The sequence below is a fragment of the Nanorana parkeri genome, unplaced genomic scaffold, assembly GCF_000935625.1.
Source record: "Nanorana parkeri isolate BGI_ZX_2015 unplaced genomic scaffold, ASM93562v1 scaffold475, whole genome shotgun sequence".
NCBI lineage: Eukaryota > Metazoa > Chordata > Amphibia > Anura > Dicroglossidae > Nanorana > Nanorana parkeri.
This window is the reverse complement of record NW_017306743.1, coordinates 1,044,807-1,064,198: the sequence shown is the minus strand read 5'-3', so window position 1 is coordinate 1,064,198 and position 19,392 is coordinate 1,044,807. Positions and strand designations below refer to the sequence as shown.

The 19,392-nt window shown below is 47.3% G+C and overlaps 1 protein-coding gene across 1 annotated transcript in view; it reads left to right on the top strand.

Annotated features, from left to right (window-relative positions):
• Positions 1 to 3,542: 3,542 nt before the first annotated feature.
• The window catches only part of GNL3L (G protein nucleolar 3 like), a 27,787-nt gene continuing 11,937 nt past the window's right edge, over positions 3,543 to 19,392 (top strand). The window contains exons 1-9 of the mRNA XM_018560701.1: positions 3,543 to 3,629; positions 3,888 to 3,990; positions 4,074 to 4,261; positions 6,720 to 6,830; positions 9,129 to 9,245; positions 10,173 to 10,256; positions 13,905 to 14,040; positions 16,623 to 16,726; positions 18,687 to 18,831. Of these exons, the coding sequence (XP_018416203.1) occupies positions 3,543 to 3,629; positions 3,888 to 3,990; positions 4,074 to 4,261; positions 6,720 to 6,830; positions 9,129 to 9,245; positions 10,173 to 10,256; positions 13,905 to 14,040; positions 16,623 to 16,726; positions 18,687 to 18,831 (1,075 nt within the window). The remainder of the gene's footprint in view (positions 3,630 to 3,887; positions 3,991 to 4,073; positions 4,262 to 6,719; positions 6,831 to 9,128; positions 9,246 to 10,172; positions 10,257 to 13,904; positions 14,041 to 16,622; positions 16,727 to 18,686; positions 18,832 to 19,392) is intronic.

The window sequence follows — 19,392 nt, the reverse complement described above, 5'->3', positions numbered from 1 at the left end:
TTGAGTGGGGCAACTCAGAATAATAACGTGCTGGATTAGTGGGATCCTAGTTCATTTTATTACTTCATTGCTGTGCTGTATGTGTATAGGCCAATGCCTTGGCTGGCGCTCGTGCAGAATAAGTTTCTTGGGCAAACCTCTTAGTTGTAACAAAACCGGAAGTCAGGCGGTCGCAGAACTCGATAAGTGTCGACAGATCACCGGCCCAAGTGGCTCAGTCGGCTAATGAAGGGAAGGGGGGAGGAGTCCGGTGACGTCGACGTCACCGGATCTCCGACGGGACTCGACGGGAGAGGTGAGTGTTTTCATTATTGATCCAAAGAATTTTAATCGATCAAATTTTTTTACGATTAATCGGGTAATTAATCGTTAATTTCCACAGCCCTATTTTACACATATTGAAGGGATGTTATCCGGTAAGGGCATCAGTCCATAATGAGGCAACCTGAGGCAGTTACCGCAGGCAGCATCTCATTGGGGGGCAACTGGGTGTTGGGGGGCGCCCACAGCCACTCAGGTAGCTTAGAGCCCTCAGTTGCTTGCTCTAGCATCCCACCTGGGCATTGGTCATGTCCCAAGTTGACTCGGGTGATAAGGGGGGGAGGGGTATGTCAGAACTATTGAGGCTACAATGGAATTAAACTATAACGCCTATGCATATTATTCTACATATTGTAACGTGGGCATCCTGGAAGCCATCTTTGTTCTGTCTGTTATATCAGTATATGAGGTGAATGTGAGTTCATGGCTCCTGCTGGACAAAGACTTGAATATCAACAATTCTTAAGAGCCTTACCACATACATTCCCAGGGTATAAATTGTGGGGGTACCAGACAACAACCACAAGATAACGACTGGCCATGGGGCCAGGCTGTGTTATAATGAGATTGATAACCGTCATGCCTCAAACTTAACAAAGAACAAAAGAGACTATGACTTTTTTTTTCCTTCTCATTACTGGAAAAAGAACTCATTATAAAAGTTGCCTTATGAATAAGTACTATTAATTGCAAGAAATTGTATTAGCAATAATTTCTATTGTATTATTAATATTGCATGAAGCATATACACTGAGTGGCCAGATTATTATGACCACCCCATCAGTACTTCGTTGGGCCGCCTCGTGACTCCACGAGATGATGAAAGGTGATGCGAGGAATCTGACACGGCGCTGTTACCCTTCTGTTGTCTTGTACCAGTCTTGCCCCCTCCCCCGTTCTGCCCCAACATTGACTAGTCGCTGACGGCCACAATTCGCACGTTCAGACCCAGATTTTCGGCTGACAGTCCAGTCTTTAAACACTTTAACAACAGCTGCTCTTGAACATTTAACGAATTCTGCTGTTTTGCTGATACTCGCTCCATGGCTCCGAGCGCCAACAATCATCCCACGTTCAAAGGCTGTTAAATCGCGTTGTTTACCCGTATCTTCAGAAATCACTTCTACTGTCGTGGTAAACTACCTGCTTCCCTATTTATTAGGGATGTCCCGATACCACTTTTTTAACACCAAGTACAAGTACTTGTCCTCATGTACTTGCCGATACCAATTACCGATACTTTTTCTTAAAGTGACATGTGACTTTTTTCTAAGAAAACACAAACTGATGATTTTAGCGCAGTTTCTCACCAGGGCTAAATACAGATGTCTGATCACAATACATGTCCACAGAGCAGCACAATACATGGTCCACAGAGCAGCACAATACATGATCCCCCCACAGTAGCAATTGGTAAAAATGTAAAAAGTTTATAAAAAATAAATAAAATATTTGAAAAAATTTGAACAAGTTAAAATTAAAAACATTTTCGGTTTCGGCCTGACATTTTTTTAATTTCGGGTTTGGAAATTTTCGTTTCGGTGCACATCTACATACATTGCTTGTAGACCTTTAACCCTTTGTTAGGACAGACAGTACTCAAATCTAGTTTAACACTGAGTTCTGCCGGCACAGTGCAGATGGGGACAGTCATGTCAACTCCCCAGACCCGTTAAATAGCAGAGGAAAAAATTCTGGAGTTTTCAGAAAAGAGCAGAGAAATGTAAGCAGCCATTTTGAAAAAATATTTAAAGAACTACTCCGGCCAGAATAAAATGTATCCCTTGCATTGGGGCTACCCCGCACTGTCCAAGGGGGGTTCTCCATAGTCATTAGGAAGGAGGTAAGCCCCCAGGCTCCTCCAACAGCCCCAGTGACAGTTCAGTCCATCACACTTTCCTCTCCCCTTTGTCCTCGTCGTCACCCCCTCCCCCCCCCCAAAATTCCCAATGTATGGGATGTATGGGAGCACTTCTCTAATGACCACCAACGTAAGACAGCACTTCTCTTCTGACCACCAATGTAAGAGAACACTTCTCTTCTGACCTCCAATGTATGGGAGCACTTCTCTACTGACCACCAATGTATGGGAGCACTTCTCTACTGACCACCAATGTAAGAGAACACTTCTCTACTGACCACCAACGGAAGAGAGCACTTATCTACTGACCACCAACGGAAGAGAACACTTCTCTACTGACCACCAACGGAAGAGAACACTTCTCTACTGACCACCAACGGAAGAGAGCACTTCTCTACTGACCACCAACGGAAGAGAACACTTCTCTACTGACCACCAATGTAAGAGAACACTTCTCTACTGACCACCAAAGGAAGAGAGCACTTCTCTACTGACCACCAATGTAAGAGAACACTTCTCTACTGACCACCAATGTAAGAGAACACTTCTCTACTGACCACCAATGTAAGAGAACACTTCTCTACTGACCACCAATGTAAGAGAGCACTTCTCTACTGACCACCAATGTAAGAGAACACTTCTCTACTGACCACCAATGTAAGAGAGCACTTCTCTACTGACCACCAATGTAAGAGAACACTTCTCTACTGACCACCAATGTAAGAGAACACTTCTCTACTGACCACCAATGTAAGAGAACACTTCTCTACTGACCACCAATGTAAGAGAACACTTCTCTACTGACCACCAATGTAAGAGAGCACTTCTCTACTGGCCACCAATGTAAGAGAACACTTCTCTACTGACCACCAACGGAAGAGAGCACTTCTCTACTGACCACCAATGTATGGGAGCACTTCTCTACTGACCACCAACAGAAGAGAGCACTTCTCTACTGACCACCAACAGAAGAGAGCACTTCTCTACTGACCACCAATGTAAGAGAACACTTCTCTACTGACCACCAACGGAAGAGAGCACTTCTCTACTGACCACCAATGTATGGGAGCACTTCTCTACTGACCACCAACGTAAGAGAACACTTCTCTACTGACCACCAACGGAAGAGAGCACTTCTCTACTGACCACCAACGTAAGAGAGCACTTCTCTACTGACCACCAACGGAAGAGAGCACTTCTCTACTGACCACCAACGGAAGAGAGCACTTCTCTACTGACCACCAATGTATGGGAGCACTTCTCTACTGACCACCAACGGAAGAGAGCACTTCTCTACTGACCACCAACGGAAGAGAGCACTTCTTTTTCCTGCCTCCGGTTATTGGGAATTAGGCCCAACATGTCACAGCTGCAAAAACAAGCAGGAATAGAGGGGAAATCTTCCAATGGGGACACATGTCCCTGTGACAACAAGAGGAGTCCACTTGTAATTTTTCAAAGATTTCCTCCCACTTCCTGTCCAAAACCAGGAGTGAAGGGAAGTCTACCCAATGGGACATAATACAAATAAAACGTTGTTTTACTCTATCCAAAGCTAGCACATACAATTGTTGGCCTCAGTTAAATGTAAATAAACAAGCTCGTGATAAACACTGACCAGTCCCAGAAATTAATACAACCTTACACGTTAAGAGACAAAAAAACAACCGTCTTATTTACGACTGTCGTTCTACTTCCTTCACAGAAGCCCCGCCCCCTAGAGCAGCCCATGTGTGTGTCCCTTCTTTCACGACTCTTTCCTTTACGGCACTCCGCTCATGATAGCGCAGACATCATGTCGCGGCGCAGTAAGTTTCTGCCACTTTTTTGGTTTGTTATTTTTACCCGCTGCTGACTGCCGTTCACGATAATGTTTGTTTTAACCCCACAGAACACCGAAGGCAAGGAAAGGGAGCCGGAAAACCTCAGGTACTGGCAGTAGCTGACCATGTAGGGGCTCTCTCCGTTGCAGAGCGGGGCATGCTGGGAAATGGAGTTTGCAGCGCCGTAGAAGAAGATGGGCGGGCGCTCGGGGGAGACTACAATCCCAGCATGCTGTGCGGCTGCATGTGGGACTATGTAGCTAATTTGTGAGAAGTTCACGTGTGCTGCTTTTCTACAACAGGAAATCCTTATGTCCAGATTTGTGTTCTCAGGATTTATAATATTTACCTCCTCTTTGTTATCCAGTCATGTCTGGAGTAATGTCCCAATGCTTAAAAAGTCTTCTGTTAAAAGAAGACCATTTATACCAGGGGTAGGCAGCCTGAACACTCCAGCTGTGGTCAAACTTCAAATCCCACATTGCCTCTGGGAGCCATGTCTGTGGTTGTTGGAGTCATGCAATGTATCATGGGACTTGTAGTTCTGCAACAGCTGGGGGTGTTGTGGTTAGCTACCCGTGGTTAGGGATGAACTCAGGTTTGGACTGAACCCTGACATGAGCACTAATACCCAATCAGCTTCAGGCTGGGCATTACCTTGCCAGTGTTCTATCAAAGTTTGTGACTGCGTTAGAATGTGTGACCGGTGACGTGGTCACACATTTTAACCTAATCCCACCCAGTTTTTCGGCGGTGGAATGTGTGACCTCTAGTCCCCCAGCTGTGGAGAAACTACAAATCCCTTCATGCATCTGTCTCTGGGAGTCGTGGCTGTGAGAATCTTGCAAAGCCTCATGGGATTTGTTGTTCCACAACAGCTGGAATTTGCCCACCCCTGGCTTATGTCAAGGAATTCCTCAGCAGCAGCTGAATAGGTGGCATGCAAGGAGCTTTCTTCCGGGATTCGGGAGGAAATCCTCGCTTTCTCATGGAACAAAGCTGCCAGCGGTACTTACACATCAGACACCCAGTGAATTAAATTGAAAATGTGAATAACAGCCAACCACAACTCTGCCCCGCGATACATCACCGACCGCCTCTGAAAATATCCCCAAATCTCTCCTCCTTGCCCCTTCCCTCTAGCGATGTGCTGGGACTGTTCACCAAAGCCCGCACACAACTCATGGACACACCCCTTTCCCGGTCCAGTCAGTTGCATCATGGGCATTCCCCACTCCTTTGTGACGTGTAACCGCGGGGCGGGCAATGCTCTGGCCACAACTGATTATCCCGGGAAGGGGGCTGTCAGTGATCGTTTGGGTGCCTATGTGCTGCCTCTGCCTTCCTGACACATGCACTCCTCGATATTTTTTAATATGGGCCTCACAGAGAGAGGAAGTCGGGAAACATTTCACTAATGGGGTCATAGATCAAAGTGACAACGTGACAGGAAATGTAACTCTTCCTCACTTGATCCAAAACTGGAAAGAAAGAAATGGTCTGGATTTGGGATCTCTCTTATGTGATTTGTTTACATCCCTCACAAATGAATGCATAAGACCCCATTCACGCTGAGCGATTTGTATCGCGATTTCTGCTCAAAAATCGCTCAGTGTAGCTCGTCCAATGCATTTCAATGGAGCTGTTCACCTCTCACAGCTAAATGTCGCTTGTCCCTCAAACATGACCTATTTTTCCAGTGGATTTTGTGCAATTTGGCCCCCGATAGGCATTGAGACCCCATTCAAACTGAGCTACATAAAAAAATATTTTGATTTGAGCTGAACGATATGGTGCTACATTGCACATTTTGTCGCACTACGTAGCATTCTTTTGGCAGTTTATCAAAGCCTATTGGGGCCAATTCGCACAAAATCAGATGGAAAAATAGGTTATGTTCGAGCGACAAGCTACAGGCGGCACTGAGCTGTGAGATATGAACAGCTCCATTGAAATGCATTGGACGAGCTACATTGAGCGATTTTTTTTTTTTTTTTATAGCTGAAATCGCTCAGTGTGAATGGGGTTTGATAGGCTGCCAAAAGAAATGCTACGTAGTGCGACAAAATGTGCACTGTAGCTCAATGTCGCTCAGCTCAATTCAGCGCTGAAAAAGCTCAGTGTGAATGGGGTCTAAAACATAATTATACCCAGCGAGGGGAATTTATCAAAACTGGAGCAGAAAGAATCTGGAGCAGTTGCCCATAGCAACCAATCGGCTTCTCTCTTTTTTAAAGCTTAACTACCTCCCGGCCAGCCGTTGTGTATACACGGCCGGCCGGGAGCTTCTTGGATGTAACTGGGCGTGTACACACGTCCTGTTACATCCGCCCGCAGCGATGCCCGTTACTGGCTCTGCCTATCCAGAGGCAGAGCCAGCTGTGCCCGCCCCCTCCACCGTCCGTTTCGCCAGTCAGCGCTGGAGGAGGGGGGGGGGAGCCGTGACTGTCGCTCAATGATCGAGAAGTGAGCGAGCGCTCACTTCCCGATCTACTGAGCTGACCTGTGACAGTCTCATTGTCACAGGTCAGCTCAGATTATGAGGCTGAGTGAAAATCACTCACCTCATAGTTCTCCTTAAACAGAACAAACTGAAGAAAGAAGCTGATTGGTTGCTAGTTTTGATCGATTTCAGCCACTTTATTCAGCTGATTCTTTTTCATTGAAGTTCCAGCACATCAGAGATTCACTCTCTCTTTTGTTTTGTCCAACAGGGGAACCAAGCGCAGAATCCTGGGAAGAGTATCAAGAAGGATCCTGGAATACCCAACCTAACGCACTTCAAGGAACAGGCTAAGAGAGAGGCCGAGCAGAAGAAGAAAAGGGTGAGCATGATCCCAGCCATTCGTGGTTTACAATATGGTTTTACAGATCTACTATAGGTCAGACTGGAAAATGGAGCAGCCATCTTGAATGCTTGAGCAACATTCAGCTTGTCTGTTGGATAGATAATAGCGAGATCTCTCAGTTCCTGGTACCGGATTGAAGATAACTGAACACCTTTGCAAATTAAAATGCTACTCTTTGGCTTTGATGCTCTGACACCTTTCAAGTGCTTTTCCACGTTTGCAGCCAAATTGGGATAACACCAATTTTATATTTGTGACATGTTTCCATTCACATAGCATAAGCTAAAAGAAAACGCTGGTGAGATCATCAGTCTGCTCTGTCTTCCTGTCAGGCTGGCCATGCAACCTGCGTGTGAAGCAGCGTGGATGGAAGAATCTCCTTGGGGGAGGGGGGGCTTGGTGCTGTCCGAATACCCCAACATTGATGGCTGATTGGCTACCGTCGCTGTTTACCTAACAATTTTCCAACCAGCTCCTTTGATTTTCTGATTAAAGGATGCTGGATGAAGGGATGACATTTTGGACTAGGGATGAAAATAAAGCAGATATACTCACTTGATCCTCAGTCCCGCACCTCTTCTTCCCCGGGCTTCAGCTCCAGGACCCATGACGTCATCACATCTAAGGCAGGTCCATTGATTACCATTAGATGTGAGGACACCGGGGGACATACCACAGCTGGAGTGGAGAGAGGCGAGCAGTCGCTGCTGCAGAACCAAGGATCAGGTGAGTATATTGTTGCTCCTAGACCAAAGCAGGCACTTGCTTGCGTGGGCAGCCCCACTGCAAGGGTTGATGCAAAAATAGAGTTCTTCTTTAAGGGCCCGTTCACACCAGACACAGTGAGGGGAATTAATCAAAACTGGAGCAGGCAGAATCTGGCGCAGCTGTGCGTGGCAACCAATCAGCTTCTCTCTTTAATTTTCAAATCTTAACTGAACAATCTGAAGAGAGAAGCTGATTGGTTGCCGTGCACAGCTGCTCCAGTTTTTGTCTGCTCCAGTTTTGATAAATTCCCCTCAGTGTGTTCCGGCCCGATTCTGGCCGGAACACACTGGATTGCATTGAGGCTGGCTCACTTTGTTGTGGGGCAGCAATGCGATTAGCCGCACGGCAACGCGTGGCACATCAATGCCTGCAATCCGGTCAGAAGAAATAGTGCTTGCAGCATTTTTCCTGACTGGACCTGACCGCAGGCATTGATGTACCTTGCAGCCGATCGCATTGCAGCCGGTGGGCGTGGCTACGGTGCCATTCATTTCAATGGACCGCCACGTCCCCTCCCGCTCCACAACAAAGTGAGCCGGCCGATATGCGATCCAGTGCGTTAGGGCCGGAACACACTGTGTCTGGTGTGAATGGGGCCTTAAGACCGAGAGCTGACTGATCACATGACTTTCGGCAGCCAAAGGAATTCCCCCCCCCCCTCAGCCTTCTGCTCCTCCAGCGCTGGCTGGAACTACGGGCAGGGGAGAGGGCGGGGCAGCCGACTTTCAGCCACATGCAGCCGGCATTTAGACAGCCGGGGTGGATCCACACAATATTATAGGGATCCTTCTCGACTATGGCATGGCTCTGCCCTGTCACCTGACAGCGAGTGTACAGTATCTGCCTAAATGTGCTCCAAAAATAAAGGTTTGGTTTTACATCTCTTTTGATCCAGCAACATGGAAAGATTAATTTTAATACATTTATAACTGGATTAAATTGTACTTTTTTTATCTGGCTGGAGCTCAGCTTTATGGGCCCAGTCACACCACATCCAGATTACCTCCAGATTAGACCAGGCTGTTTCGGGACCCAAAATGCATCCTAATGTATTCCTATGCTGTTTCTGGCCTCTGTTCCCACCAGCGCAGTCCGTTCCAGACCAGACCAGACCAGAAAAATACTGCATGTCTTATTTTGTCTGGTCTGGAATGCATCAAAACAGTATGGAACGCACCTGTAAGACCATATTAAGCTAAAAAATAAATACATTTCCAAACGCGGCAAAATCGCAGTAAAATCGTGGCAAAATTGACGTGCACTATGTTCCAGATCTGGTCCGGAAAATGGTGTGAACCCAGCCTAAGCGTGCAGAATATCACGCCCGAAAAAAAGATCCCCTTAAGTAGAAATTACCTTTTTTCAGGGTACAATTTTGCAACTCTCGGCAAAAAAGATTAGATTTGCAGGGGGCTTTGGGAATCGTAATCCATTAGAGGTAAGTGCAAGCTGCCTGTACGTAATGAAGAAATACATTTGCTGACTGGCGACTTCCCCTTTTTGCAGGTGGAAGACATGAGGGAGAAGCAAAAGGCTGCAAGGCAGAAAGAGGTGGCGAAGAGGAGAAGCTTGGACTCTTTCCAGAAAGATGTGCTGAGGCGGCAGCGGGAGTTTGAACAGAAGGTGATCCTTCGGGGGAATTGGGATGCTAGATCCATTATGGGGTTTCTGGTTCTCGTGACTGCATGGAGGGTCAATACTACATGGAGGGTTTTCGGGAAGTGAGCGAACACATACCGTCACTCGCTCACTTCTCGATCTATCCCTGCAGAGAGCTGTGGCTGTCACTCAAGGCTCCCAGCAGGGATTCCCGCCCTCCCCTGTCCGATCCTCCAGCGCTGACTGGCGGAACTGACGGGGGAGGGGTGGGTACAGCTGGCTCTGCCTCTAGATAGGCAGAGCCAGCTGTCACTCACAGCTGGGTGGATCCAGACAGAATTGTCGGGATCCGTTCCGGCTGCGGCGCCTCAGTATACCATGAGCTGTAGCTCGCGGCATTCTGAGCTTTGGGTGACGGGAGAATGCTAGTTTGTGTCCTCCCGTTACCCTTAGGAGATTGACTACATCGATTAGTTGTTGCAACTCTAGTTGTCAGCCCACAAAAGGAAATTAGGAGCTGGATGCAATTCTGTCAGGATCAAAGAATTAATGAGACTGCATTGGGCTCAGAGATATAGAGAGTGATGCCACATCCACCTTTTTGGTATTTTTTGGTATTAAAACTGCAAGAAATGGGGTCAGCCCTGCCCAGCTGTCTTTTGCTAAACTACAGAATCCATCCCCCTCTCCACAACATATGGCTGAAGTGTTTTGTAATGCACAACTGGGCAGGTTAAGGACATTTCACAAGTGAGGACAAGAGCAATTATATGAATATAGCAATTAAGGAATTCTGGTGCAAAAGAATAACACGAAGGCAACTCTTTGCCTTAGTAAAGTTTTTCTAGCAGATATTCAATGGCTATGTGTGATGGTGGTCTGAAGTCGGCTGATTTGTCATTGTTCAGTGTTCAGTTGCCGAGTAATAATGTAATATTTCTATGTGTGCAGGAAGCCGATCTGAGGAGCTTGGAGAAACATGAGCAGCTGGAGACTGAGAGTTCCAGGAAAGCGTATTACCGTGAATTTAAAAAGGTCAGCACCAGCACTCTGTGATATGTGTTGGATCCGGCAACTCACACTGCATGTTAATGTATCGGTCGTTCTAAAGAGGACCTTTTTCCAGCAGAGCAATACATGTTGACAGTTGTAGTGCCCCGAGGCCGGGCCTCGGTGGCCTTGTGGGAAATCCGGGCCTGAGTCCATTACACCTCCCTTCCCCCACTATGTGTTACAATTTGTGACTGGTATTTGCTTGGAAGTGCTTTTAAATTACCTTTTTTCGCTCAGTGAAAATGTTGCTTCCTGTCCTCCCACTCCAGTTCTTTATGTAGCTGAGTAACAGCCACACCCTTCAATGTTCTCACACAGTTTTGTATTGCAGAGAACAGAAAGTGGTGTGTCTAACCAGTTTTGTCACTGAGTGCTAATTACTGAGAGCACTAGATCTAGCTATGGAGCCTATTGGGCTTCACAGTCATATGTAGACTCCCAATCCAGCACAGAGCACTGGAGTAAGAAGACAGAAAACAGCATATTCACTGAAATGTATTTTGAAGCACATGTCCTTAATAGTCTTCAATAAGGGTTTAAAATGAAATTAGAGGTTGTTAGTACAATGTGTATATGACTGCATATCTATATCTTTAATTTCTGTTGGGCTTTTAATTATTAGTTAGGTAACGAATATTCTTAATGAACCCTGTGTTGGAAATGCAGCAGCATATACTGTGTTATGAGCTGTAGATGGCTGTTTAGTGCAATGGTAATCTCTATGTGCATGCTTATCTATGATACACAGGAAGCTGTTTTTCTATGTATGTTTTCCTCCTTTTCTATGTATGCTGCATTCTGATGTAATCTTCTATAAGTAGGGATGCACCCATACCGGTATTTTGGTACCGAGTACCGATATTTTTTTCCGGTACTCGCCGATACCGAGTACCGGAAGTCCCATTCAGGAAGCCAGGCGTTGTGTAATGACTTGCCACCTGGCTTCCTGATTAGCCGGGCAGCGTGTAAAGACTCGCCACCCGGATTCCCGATTAGCAAGGAAGCCGCCCCCATGCTTCTCGTCACTAAGTGACGAGAAAGCATGGAGACGGCTTGCTGGCCAATTATGGAAGCCGGGCGCCGTGTAATGACGCCGCGCCCGGCTTCCTGATTGGCCAGGAAGCCGGCTCCATCGTCATGAGGTGAGTACTCGCCCAAATACTCGGTATCGGTGCATCCCTACTTCTAAGCAAGTAAAACTTATCTCAGTGATTCATCGAAACGCATAATTAACACCCAGGACAGTACGCCCAGGCAGATCTCCAACCCAGATGAATATTTTCTAACTATGACCAACCCAGGGCAGTACACCCAGACATATCTCGAGCCCAGGACATCCCATAGTACTAGCCTGGGCATAGACTTCAAAGCCTGACGTGAGGTATGAAAAAAAAAAAAAGTTATTGCTTTAACGCAAACCTGTGGTCAGAAGTAGTAAAGCAAAGTAATGGCTGTAGTGGACAGTGAAGAAAAAGCATCGCCCCCACAATGCAGTGCTTGTTACCTGACCAACCTTCATGCTCTGTCTTGTATAGGGTGCCTTTGTCATTTATAGGGTGTACCTAAGGCCATGCCATTGGTGACTCTGAGAAAGTCATTATTTGCATAAGCACTTTGGGGGCCTCTGGGCATTGCTGAACAAACACTTAATACAATTAAAAGGTGCAAGCTGTTAGCCTATGCAGTCATTCCAGAGATTGTGGTATACCCAAGGGCAAGTGCTATTCAATTAGAAATTACCTTTTCATTAAAGGAGAACTTTGAGGTGAGTGCTTTTCACTCATAGTACTAGCCTGGGCATAGAGACTCACAGGTCAGCTCAGTAGATCGGGAGGTGAGCGAACACATAACGCTCACCTCTCGATCCTATCACGGCTCTCTGCTGTGACAGGGGAGGGGCTGGATTCCCCCCGCTCCGATCCGCCAGCGCTGACTGGCGGAACGGACGGGGGAGGGGGCGATTACAGCTGGCTCTGCCTCTAGATAGGCAGAGCCAGCTGTCAGTCACGCAGCTGGGCGGATCCCGGCACAATTATCGGGATCCGCTTCAGCTGCGGCGTCTCGGTATACCGCGAGCTACAGCTCCCTATATACTGAGCCTAGGGTGACGGGAGGACGCTAGTTTGTGTCCTCCCGTTACCCTAAGGAGAACTATGGGGAAAAGCCCTAACCCCATAGTTCTCCTTTTAATATGAAGAATTTAATGAAATCTGGAATTGATTGGCTGCGGTGCGCACCTACAAATGAGACCACCCGCAAGCCATGTGTGGTCTCATTTGTCAGCCCACAGTACATAAGCCACTAGAATCAAACCTGCACAGGGGAATATGACACGGAATGAGATCTGCTGGCTGTAGAGCAACACGTCAATGACAATTCTGATTTCAGACACTTTGGGGTTGAAGGAGAACTATGAGGTGAGTGATTTTCACTCACCTCATAGTTTGGGCCGACGTGGGGTAAAGGGGTGTGAGCTTTTTATAGGTTACGGTCCTAGTGGTTGGTTGGGGGCGGGGAACCAACCAGGTGTATGCTTCCATGTAGGTACCAGGAAAAAATAAATAAAAAAACTCGAGCTGGGATGGTGGCAGCCTTTTTATTGTCCACAGCCCAAGAGGTCTAACAAACGGTCAAGTGTTTTAACTCTCCAGCATCTTAAAAAACCCCCCAAAAAGGTTTGGGTAGACTGCCCCTCTAAGTCTATACAAGCTATGCTGATACATGAAGGTTGTCACCAAGGCAGAAAATAAAGAGAGATGTCCCCTGCCACTACTAAAATAAGATTTTTATCTTTCCGCACTCCAAAAAGGATTTTAGTTAGAGATGAGCAGTGACGAAATGTCAGGGTATGGGGTAGATCAGGGGTGCCCACAAGGTCGATCGCGATCTACCAGTCGATCGCGTAGCGATCACTGGTAGATCGCCATGTCCTCTCCTCCCGCCGCTTCTCTGGATCCCCGCTGCTCTCCCCAGCGGGGATCCGAGAAGAAGTGAAGGAACCGGCGGCGGGGGAGGGCGGAGGACAGAGCCGCTGTCACTAACTAATGCAGAGCAGTGAGGAGAGAGAGAGAGACGCTCGGCCAGGATCTGACAGCCGGCGCCTCGATCTCCCCTCACTGCTCGTCCGTTCTGTCACAGCGGCTCCGCCCCTCCCCCCGCGGCTGAAGTGCTCTTTCACTTCTCGTCTGATCCCCCGCTGCTTCTGCCCGGGAGAGCCGGGGGATCCAGAGGAGAAGCTGAGCCCCCTTGTGCGTCGACGAGCGGCAGAGGATCGGTACATGTCACTAGTACGTACCAATCCTCTGTGCAGCAGCACAGCTCTGTGCAGCAACACTGGAGCGATCGGCTGTAAATATTTCAATGCACCGCCACGCCCTCTCCCCCCTGAATGCAGGTGTTTTTTCGTTGGTAGATCTCAGTGAGCTCGTCATTTGAAAAGTAGATCTCCAGACGAAAAATAGTGGGCGCCCCTGGGGTAGATCATTGCTGTGCCACACTTGGCATACTTTCTCTTTGCCAGGGTAAAAACCATTACTAGAAATCTGAAAATGTCTTCATCTTCTATACTTTCAGGCTTCCATGGTCTGTTTTACAATCGTATTCTCTGGTCTCTTGTCTTGTCTCTTGTAGGTGGTTGATGCCGCTGATGTTATCCTGGAAGTGTTGGATGCAAGGGATCCTTTGGGCTGCCGATGCCCTCAGGTAGAGCAGGCTGTGGTACAAAGTGGAGCAAATAAGAAGTTGGTCCTGGTTCTTAATAAAATAGGTAATTGCCGAACTCTAACCATGGGGCACTATTCCTCCAAGTGATACCAACTGTGGGGCACTATTCCTTCCACTGACCCTGACCATGGGGCTCTATTCATCCTAGTGATACCAATAATTAATTCATCCTAATGACACCAACCGTGGAGCACTATTCCTCCCACTGACACCAACCATGGGGCACTATTCCTTCCACTTATATTAATGATGGGGCACTATTCCTTCCACTGATCCCAACCATGAGGCACTTTTTCCCTTACTGATACCAACAATGGGGCGCTATTCCTCCCATTTACAGCAGCAATGGGGTACTATTCCTTCCACTGGCACCAACCATGAGGCACTTTTTCCCCTACTGATATCAACAATGGGGCGCTATTCCTCCCATTGACAGCAGCAATGGGGTACTATTCCTTCCACTTCTGCAGATGGAAAGGTGCAGGACACCCCATGTGCAACGTCGGCCACACGAGCCGGGACCTGTAGGGCGCACTGGAATGTAAGCAGGCCGACTCCCTGCGTTCAGGTGCGGGAGGGGGTGTGGAGCTGTATTGAAGTCAATGGCATCACCCACATTGCGATCGCCCACACTCGGAACGCAGGCACATTAGTGCCTGCATTCCGGTCCAGTGCGATCTGCAAAAACAGTGCTCGCAGAATTTTTGCGGATCGCACTGGACTGGAACACAGGCACTAATGCAGGCGATCGCACTGTGGGCGAGAGGCCTGGCTGCGGTGCCATTGACTTCAATGCACCGCCACGCCCTCTCCCCCCTGAATGCAGGTGTTTTTTCGTTGGTAGATCTCAGTGAGCTCGTCATTTGAAAAGTAGATCTCCAGACGAAAAATAGTGGGCGCCCCTGGGGTAGATCATTGCTGTGCCACACTTGGCATACTTTCTCTTTGCCAGGGTAAAAACCATTACTAGAAATCTGAAAATGTCTTCATCTTCTATACTTTCAGGCTTCCATGGTCTGTTTTACAATCGTATTCTCTGGTCTCTTGTCTTGTCTCTTGTAGGTGGTTGATGCCGCTGATGTTATCCTGGAAGTGTTGGATGCAAGGGATCCTTTGGGCTGCCGATGCCCTCAGGTAGAGCAGGCTGTGGTACAAAGTGGAGCAAATAAGAAGTTGGTCCTGGTTCTTAATAAAATAGGTAATTGCCGAACTCTAACCATGGGGCACTATTCCTCCAAGTGATACCAACTGTGGGGCACTATTCCTTCCACTGACCCTGACCATGGGGCTCTATTCATCCTAGTGATACCAATAATTAATTCATCCTAATGACACCAACCGTGGAGCACTATTCCTCCCACTGACACCAACCATGGGGCACTATTCCTTCCACTTATATTAATGATGGGGCACTATTCCTTCCACTGATCCCAACCATGAGGCACTTTTTCCCTTACTGATACCAACAATGGGGCGCTATTCCTCCCATTTACAGCAGCAATGGGGTACTATTCCTTCCACTGGCACCAACCATGAGGCACTTTTTCCCCTACTGATATCAACAATGGGGCGCTATTCCTCCCATTGACAGCAGCAATGGGGTACTATTCCTTCCACTGGCACCAACCATGAGGCACTTTTTCCCCTACTGATACCAACAATGGGGCGCTATTCCTCCCATTGACAGCAGCAATGGGGTACTATTCCTTCCACTGGCACCAACCATGGGGCACTTTTTCCCCTACTGATACCAACAATGGGGCGCTATTCCTCCCATTGACAGCAGCAATGGGGCACTATTCCTTCCACGAATACCAATAATTGGGTGGTTTTCGTTCCATTGACACCAACAATTGGTGATACCAACGATGGGGCACTATTGCTACCACTGATACCAACGATGGGCTACTCTGCCTTCTCCTGACACCCACTGACCACAGGTGCTAAGTCATCCTTTTTTCTTCCACTAAGCACCAACCCTGGGGTATTTTTTACTCCCACTAACCACCAGGGCATTGTCTACACCCACTGGCTACAGTCTGGACCCACTAAAGTCTGAAGGGCAGAGAAAACAAGCCTTTTGTTTTGCAAGTTTGTGGAACCCTGCACTATAACATAGTAATCTTTACAATGGGCCTTTTCCTTGTTTCTGGCTATGATATGACTTTTTCATTATTCACTAATGTTGCATTCTTAGTACAAAGCCACTGGCCACAATTTTACATGATTCATCTCCCCCTCTGTAGCTAGTCTGTTTACTAATAGTGATGAGCTTGGGCTTGCCGCAAACCAAGTTCGCACACCAAGTCCACTCAACACTGTGATCGACGCACCCCTCTCCTGGCCCAATCTGAACTGCCACAACTGCCATCACTGACTGGGCTGTGGGAGGAGGGGGGTGTTGGCCACTGTTTTGAGTGGGTTTGGGGAACAGGGATTGCACCAAGCCCCAGTTCATCCCTACTCACCAACAATTACTTGTAGCAAGTACTCATTGTTGTTTATGAAAAAAGACAAGCAATATTTTAAATCCATTGGTAACTCCAGATACTCGTATACACCGGAAAGTAAAAAGTTGTCTTTGCATATGTCTGCATCTTACTGATTTTCATATCTTTGTCACAGATTTGGTGTCCAAACCCATAGTGGAGAAATGGCTAAAGTATTTGCGGAATGAGTTTCCTACTGTGGCTTTCAAGGCTTCTACGCAGCAGCAGAATAAGAACTTGGTAACTTAATACTATTCATAGTCCCTGAGCTAGCACCAGTGAGAGCTATTGCTAATTAATATAGTGCTTTTTTTTTTTTTTTTAAAGAGACCCTGTCACCCTACCTTTCCTTGTCAAAGTGACAAGGCCTCCTTAAATTTCATCTACCTCCTACTTGACCCAGTAATAGTCACCTTCACAGCACTCCACTACTACTTCTTCAGATGCAGTTGCCGTACATACATTGAGGAGCATATCACTTCTTCCCATGATGCAGTGCTTGGGCCTAGTGGCTAATTGCTGGGCTCAGCTATGAGGAAGGAAAGAACGGTGGGATGAGTATAACCGGGTTGGCAGGCAGGCAGGCTTCAAAAAAGACGGGAATGGTCAAGCTGACAGGGTCTGTGATACTGCTAGGACCCAAGGCATGCAGTATCCCTATATTGTCTGAAATGTAAATTATTGCTGGCGATGTCCTCATTACAATGAACTGGAATTTAACTACTTCTGTATGATGGCAGAGGAGCCACAAATTTCATTTCTGCTTTATAAAAGTGGACAATCGCCACCATTGCAGTAGCAGTGTTTGGCCATGCAACTATTATTATCTGTGTGACTTTGCTTTATATACTTCTAAGGAGGGTTATGTAGGTCTTATCCATGCCCACCCCCCGCATCCCCCACATTGGATTAATACTTATAAGTCACTTCTGCACTGTTAACATGTGGGGATAAATTTAACAAGCAGTGGTATAAAATGAAAAACCTGGACACATTTATAAAGCACACCGGGTGCTTTACCATTGTGCTTAGCGCTCGGCAGCTCTTTAGGCTTTGAGACCCCCAAAAAATAAATGAGAAAGAAAAGCCTGAATGATAACACAGTAAAGTGTGTTGTCAAAGACACGTGACCTCTCTTCCAATCTGTGTTAAGCAGACGGAACCTCCGGACTTACCGCAGGCTCCACACAGTGGCCTGCATTTTATGAATGGGCCACAAAATGTAGGCAGTGCTATGATTTACTCTCTCTGTTGCCCCAAGGCCAGGTTCCACACTGCTCCCCCCCCCCCATGGAGAATGGCAGACCTGCAGGCGACTTCCCAGCTGTACATTTAGCTCTGCTTGCCCGGAGCAGGGCTAAATGTAGAAAACAACTACCCACCCGGCGCCTGGAACTGCATGTCCCGGGCATCGGGAGATAGGAATTCCACGCCCCAGCGGCCCCTCTACTCCCTGCTGCCCCGAGGCCGGGCCTTGGTGATTGGTGGGAAATCCAGCCCTGGTTGTGGAGTATACCAGAATGGCTATTGATATCCACTCTCTGTAATATATGGGACCCTTAGGGGCCGATTTATAACTCTTTCTCCCAGTGTATAGCTGGGCGAATGCTGTTCATATGGCATGCCGCCACTAGATGGCCCTGAGAAGTATAGGAAATTGCCTTGCTCCTCAGCGCCATCTAGTGGCAGTAGTGTCATGTGAATGGCATTCGCGCAGCTATATGCTGGATAGAAGAATTATGAACGAATCCTTTGGTGTCACTGGCAAGAAGTAGAAGTTGTGGGTACGTGTTTTTTTCTCATGTCACTGCATGTATTTCTCAGTGTATGCAACAGAATTTTCTACATTTACCAAACCAAATAATGTCTCCGGGCCTTTTAAAGCAAACATTTCATAAGAAATATATGGAAGTTGTCATAGCAACCTCTCCTTTGAATCCTAGTTACCTGGCTGTCATGGTGATCCAATAGCTTTAGTGCTTTCTGTTTTTTGGAGCATCTTGCATGCATCTTCATGTCTCTGTCTCGGGAGGGGTCAGGCCGGTGGCTGTCAGAGTCTTGCAATGCCCCATGGGATTTGTAGATGCACTACAGCTGGAGGCTGGAGTTTGCCCACCCCTGGTATAGTGTATGGAATGCTGGAACTTGTATGATTTTGTGTTTTTGTGTAATTTAGTGTGTAACACTTTTGTTTCTACAGCAACAGAGCAGGGTGCCCGTCACCCAGGCATCTGAAGATCTCCTTAGCTCTGGTGCCTGTGTTGGTGCTGACTGCTTGATGAAACTACTTGGAAACTACTGCAGAAACCTGGACATCAAGACTGCCATAACAGTAGGAGTCGTAGGTAAAATATCTGTTAAGTCACTAACACACATGAAAGAATTCCCCAAAGTCCATAGGGCCCTATATAATGCTATATCAAAGTGGGATGTTTCTAATGCCCCTTGTATGCAACTTGCTACAGGGCTAAAATATTGTATTGAGTGCTTGCTTTGCTGCATTGCTTACACACCCAGAGGAGCTCAGCACTCAAGGTTGAATGAGAGAAATCAACCCATTCACGCATTCACACTGACCAACATGCATGGAGGCATCTCCCCTGCTGACTGTTGTAATAAGACATTTGATAGAAGGCAGTCACTGCTCTTCAGCCATCATTTTTTCACCTGGGTCCTTCACTTTTTTTATTTGACTTTTGTTGAGCCAGGAGGTTCCAACAGATCTACCTATGCCTCAAACTTTACGGCAGTGAGGTTAACCCCGCACTTCAAGGGTTACCTGCTCATTTTTTATCTTAAAAAAAAAACTCGCCTGATCCTCGGAGCTGGCCAAGCAACCCTTAGACTGGTCCCTTCCGCCTTGCTCCCCCCCCCCCCCCCCCCCCCCCGCAGGGGGGAGGGGTCTT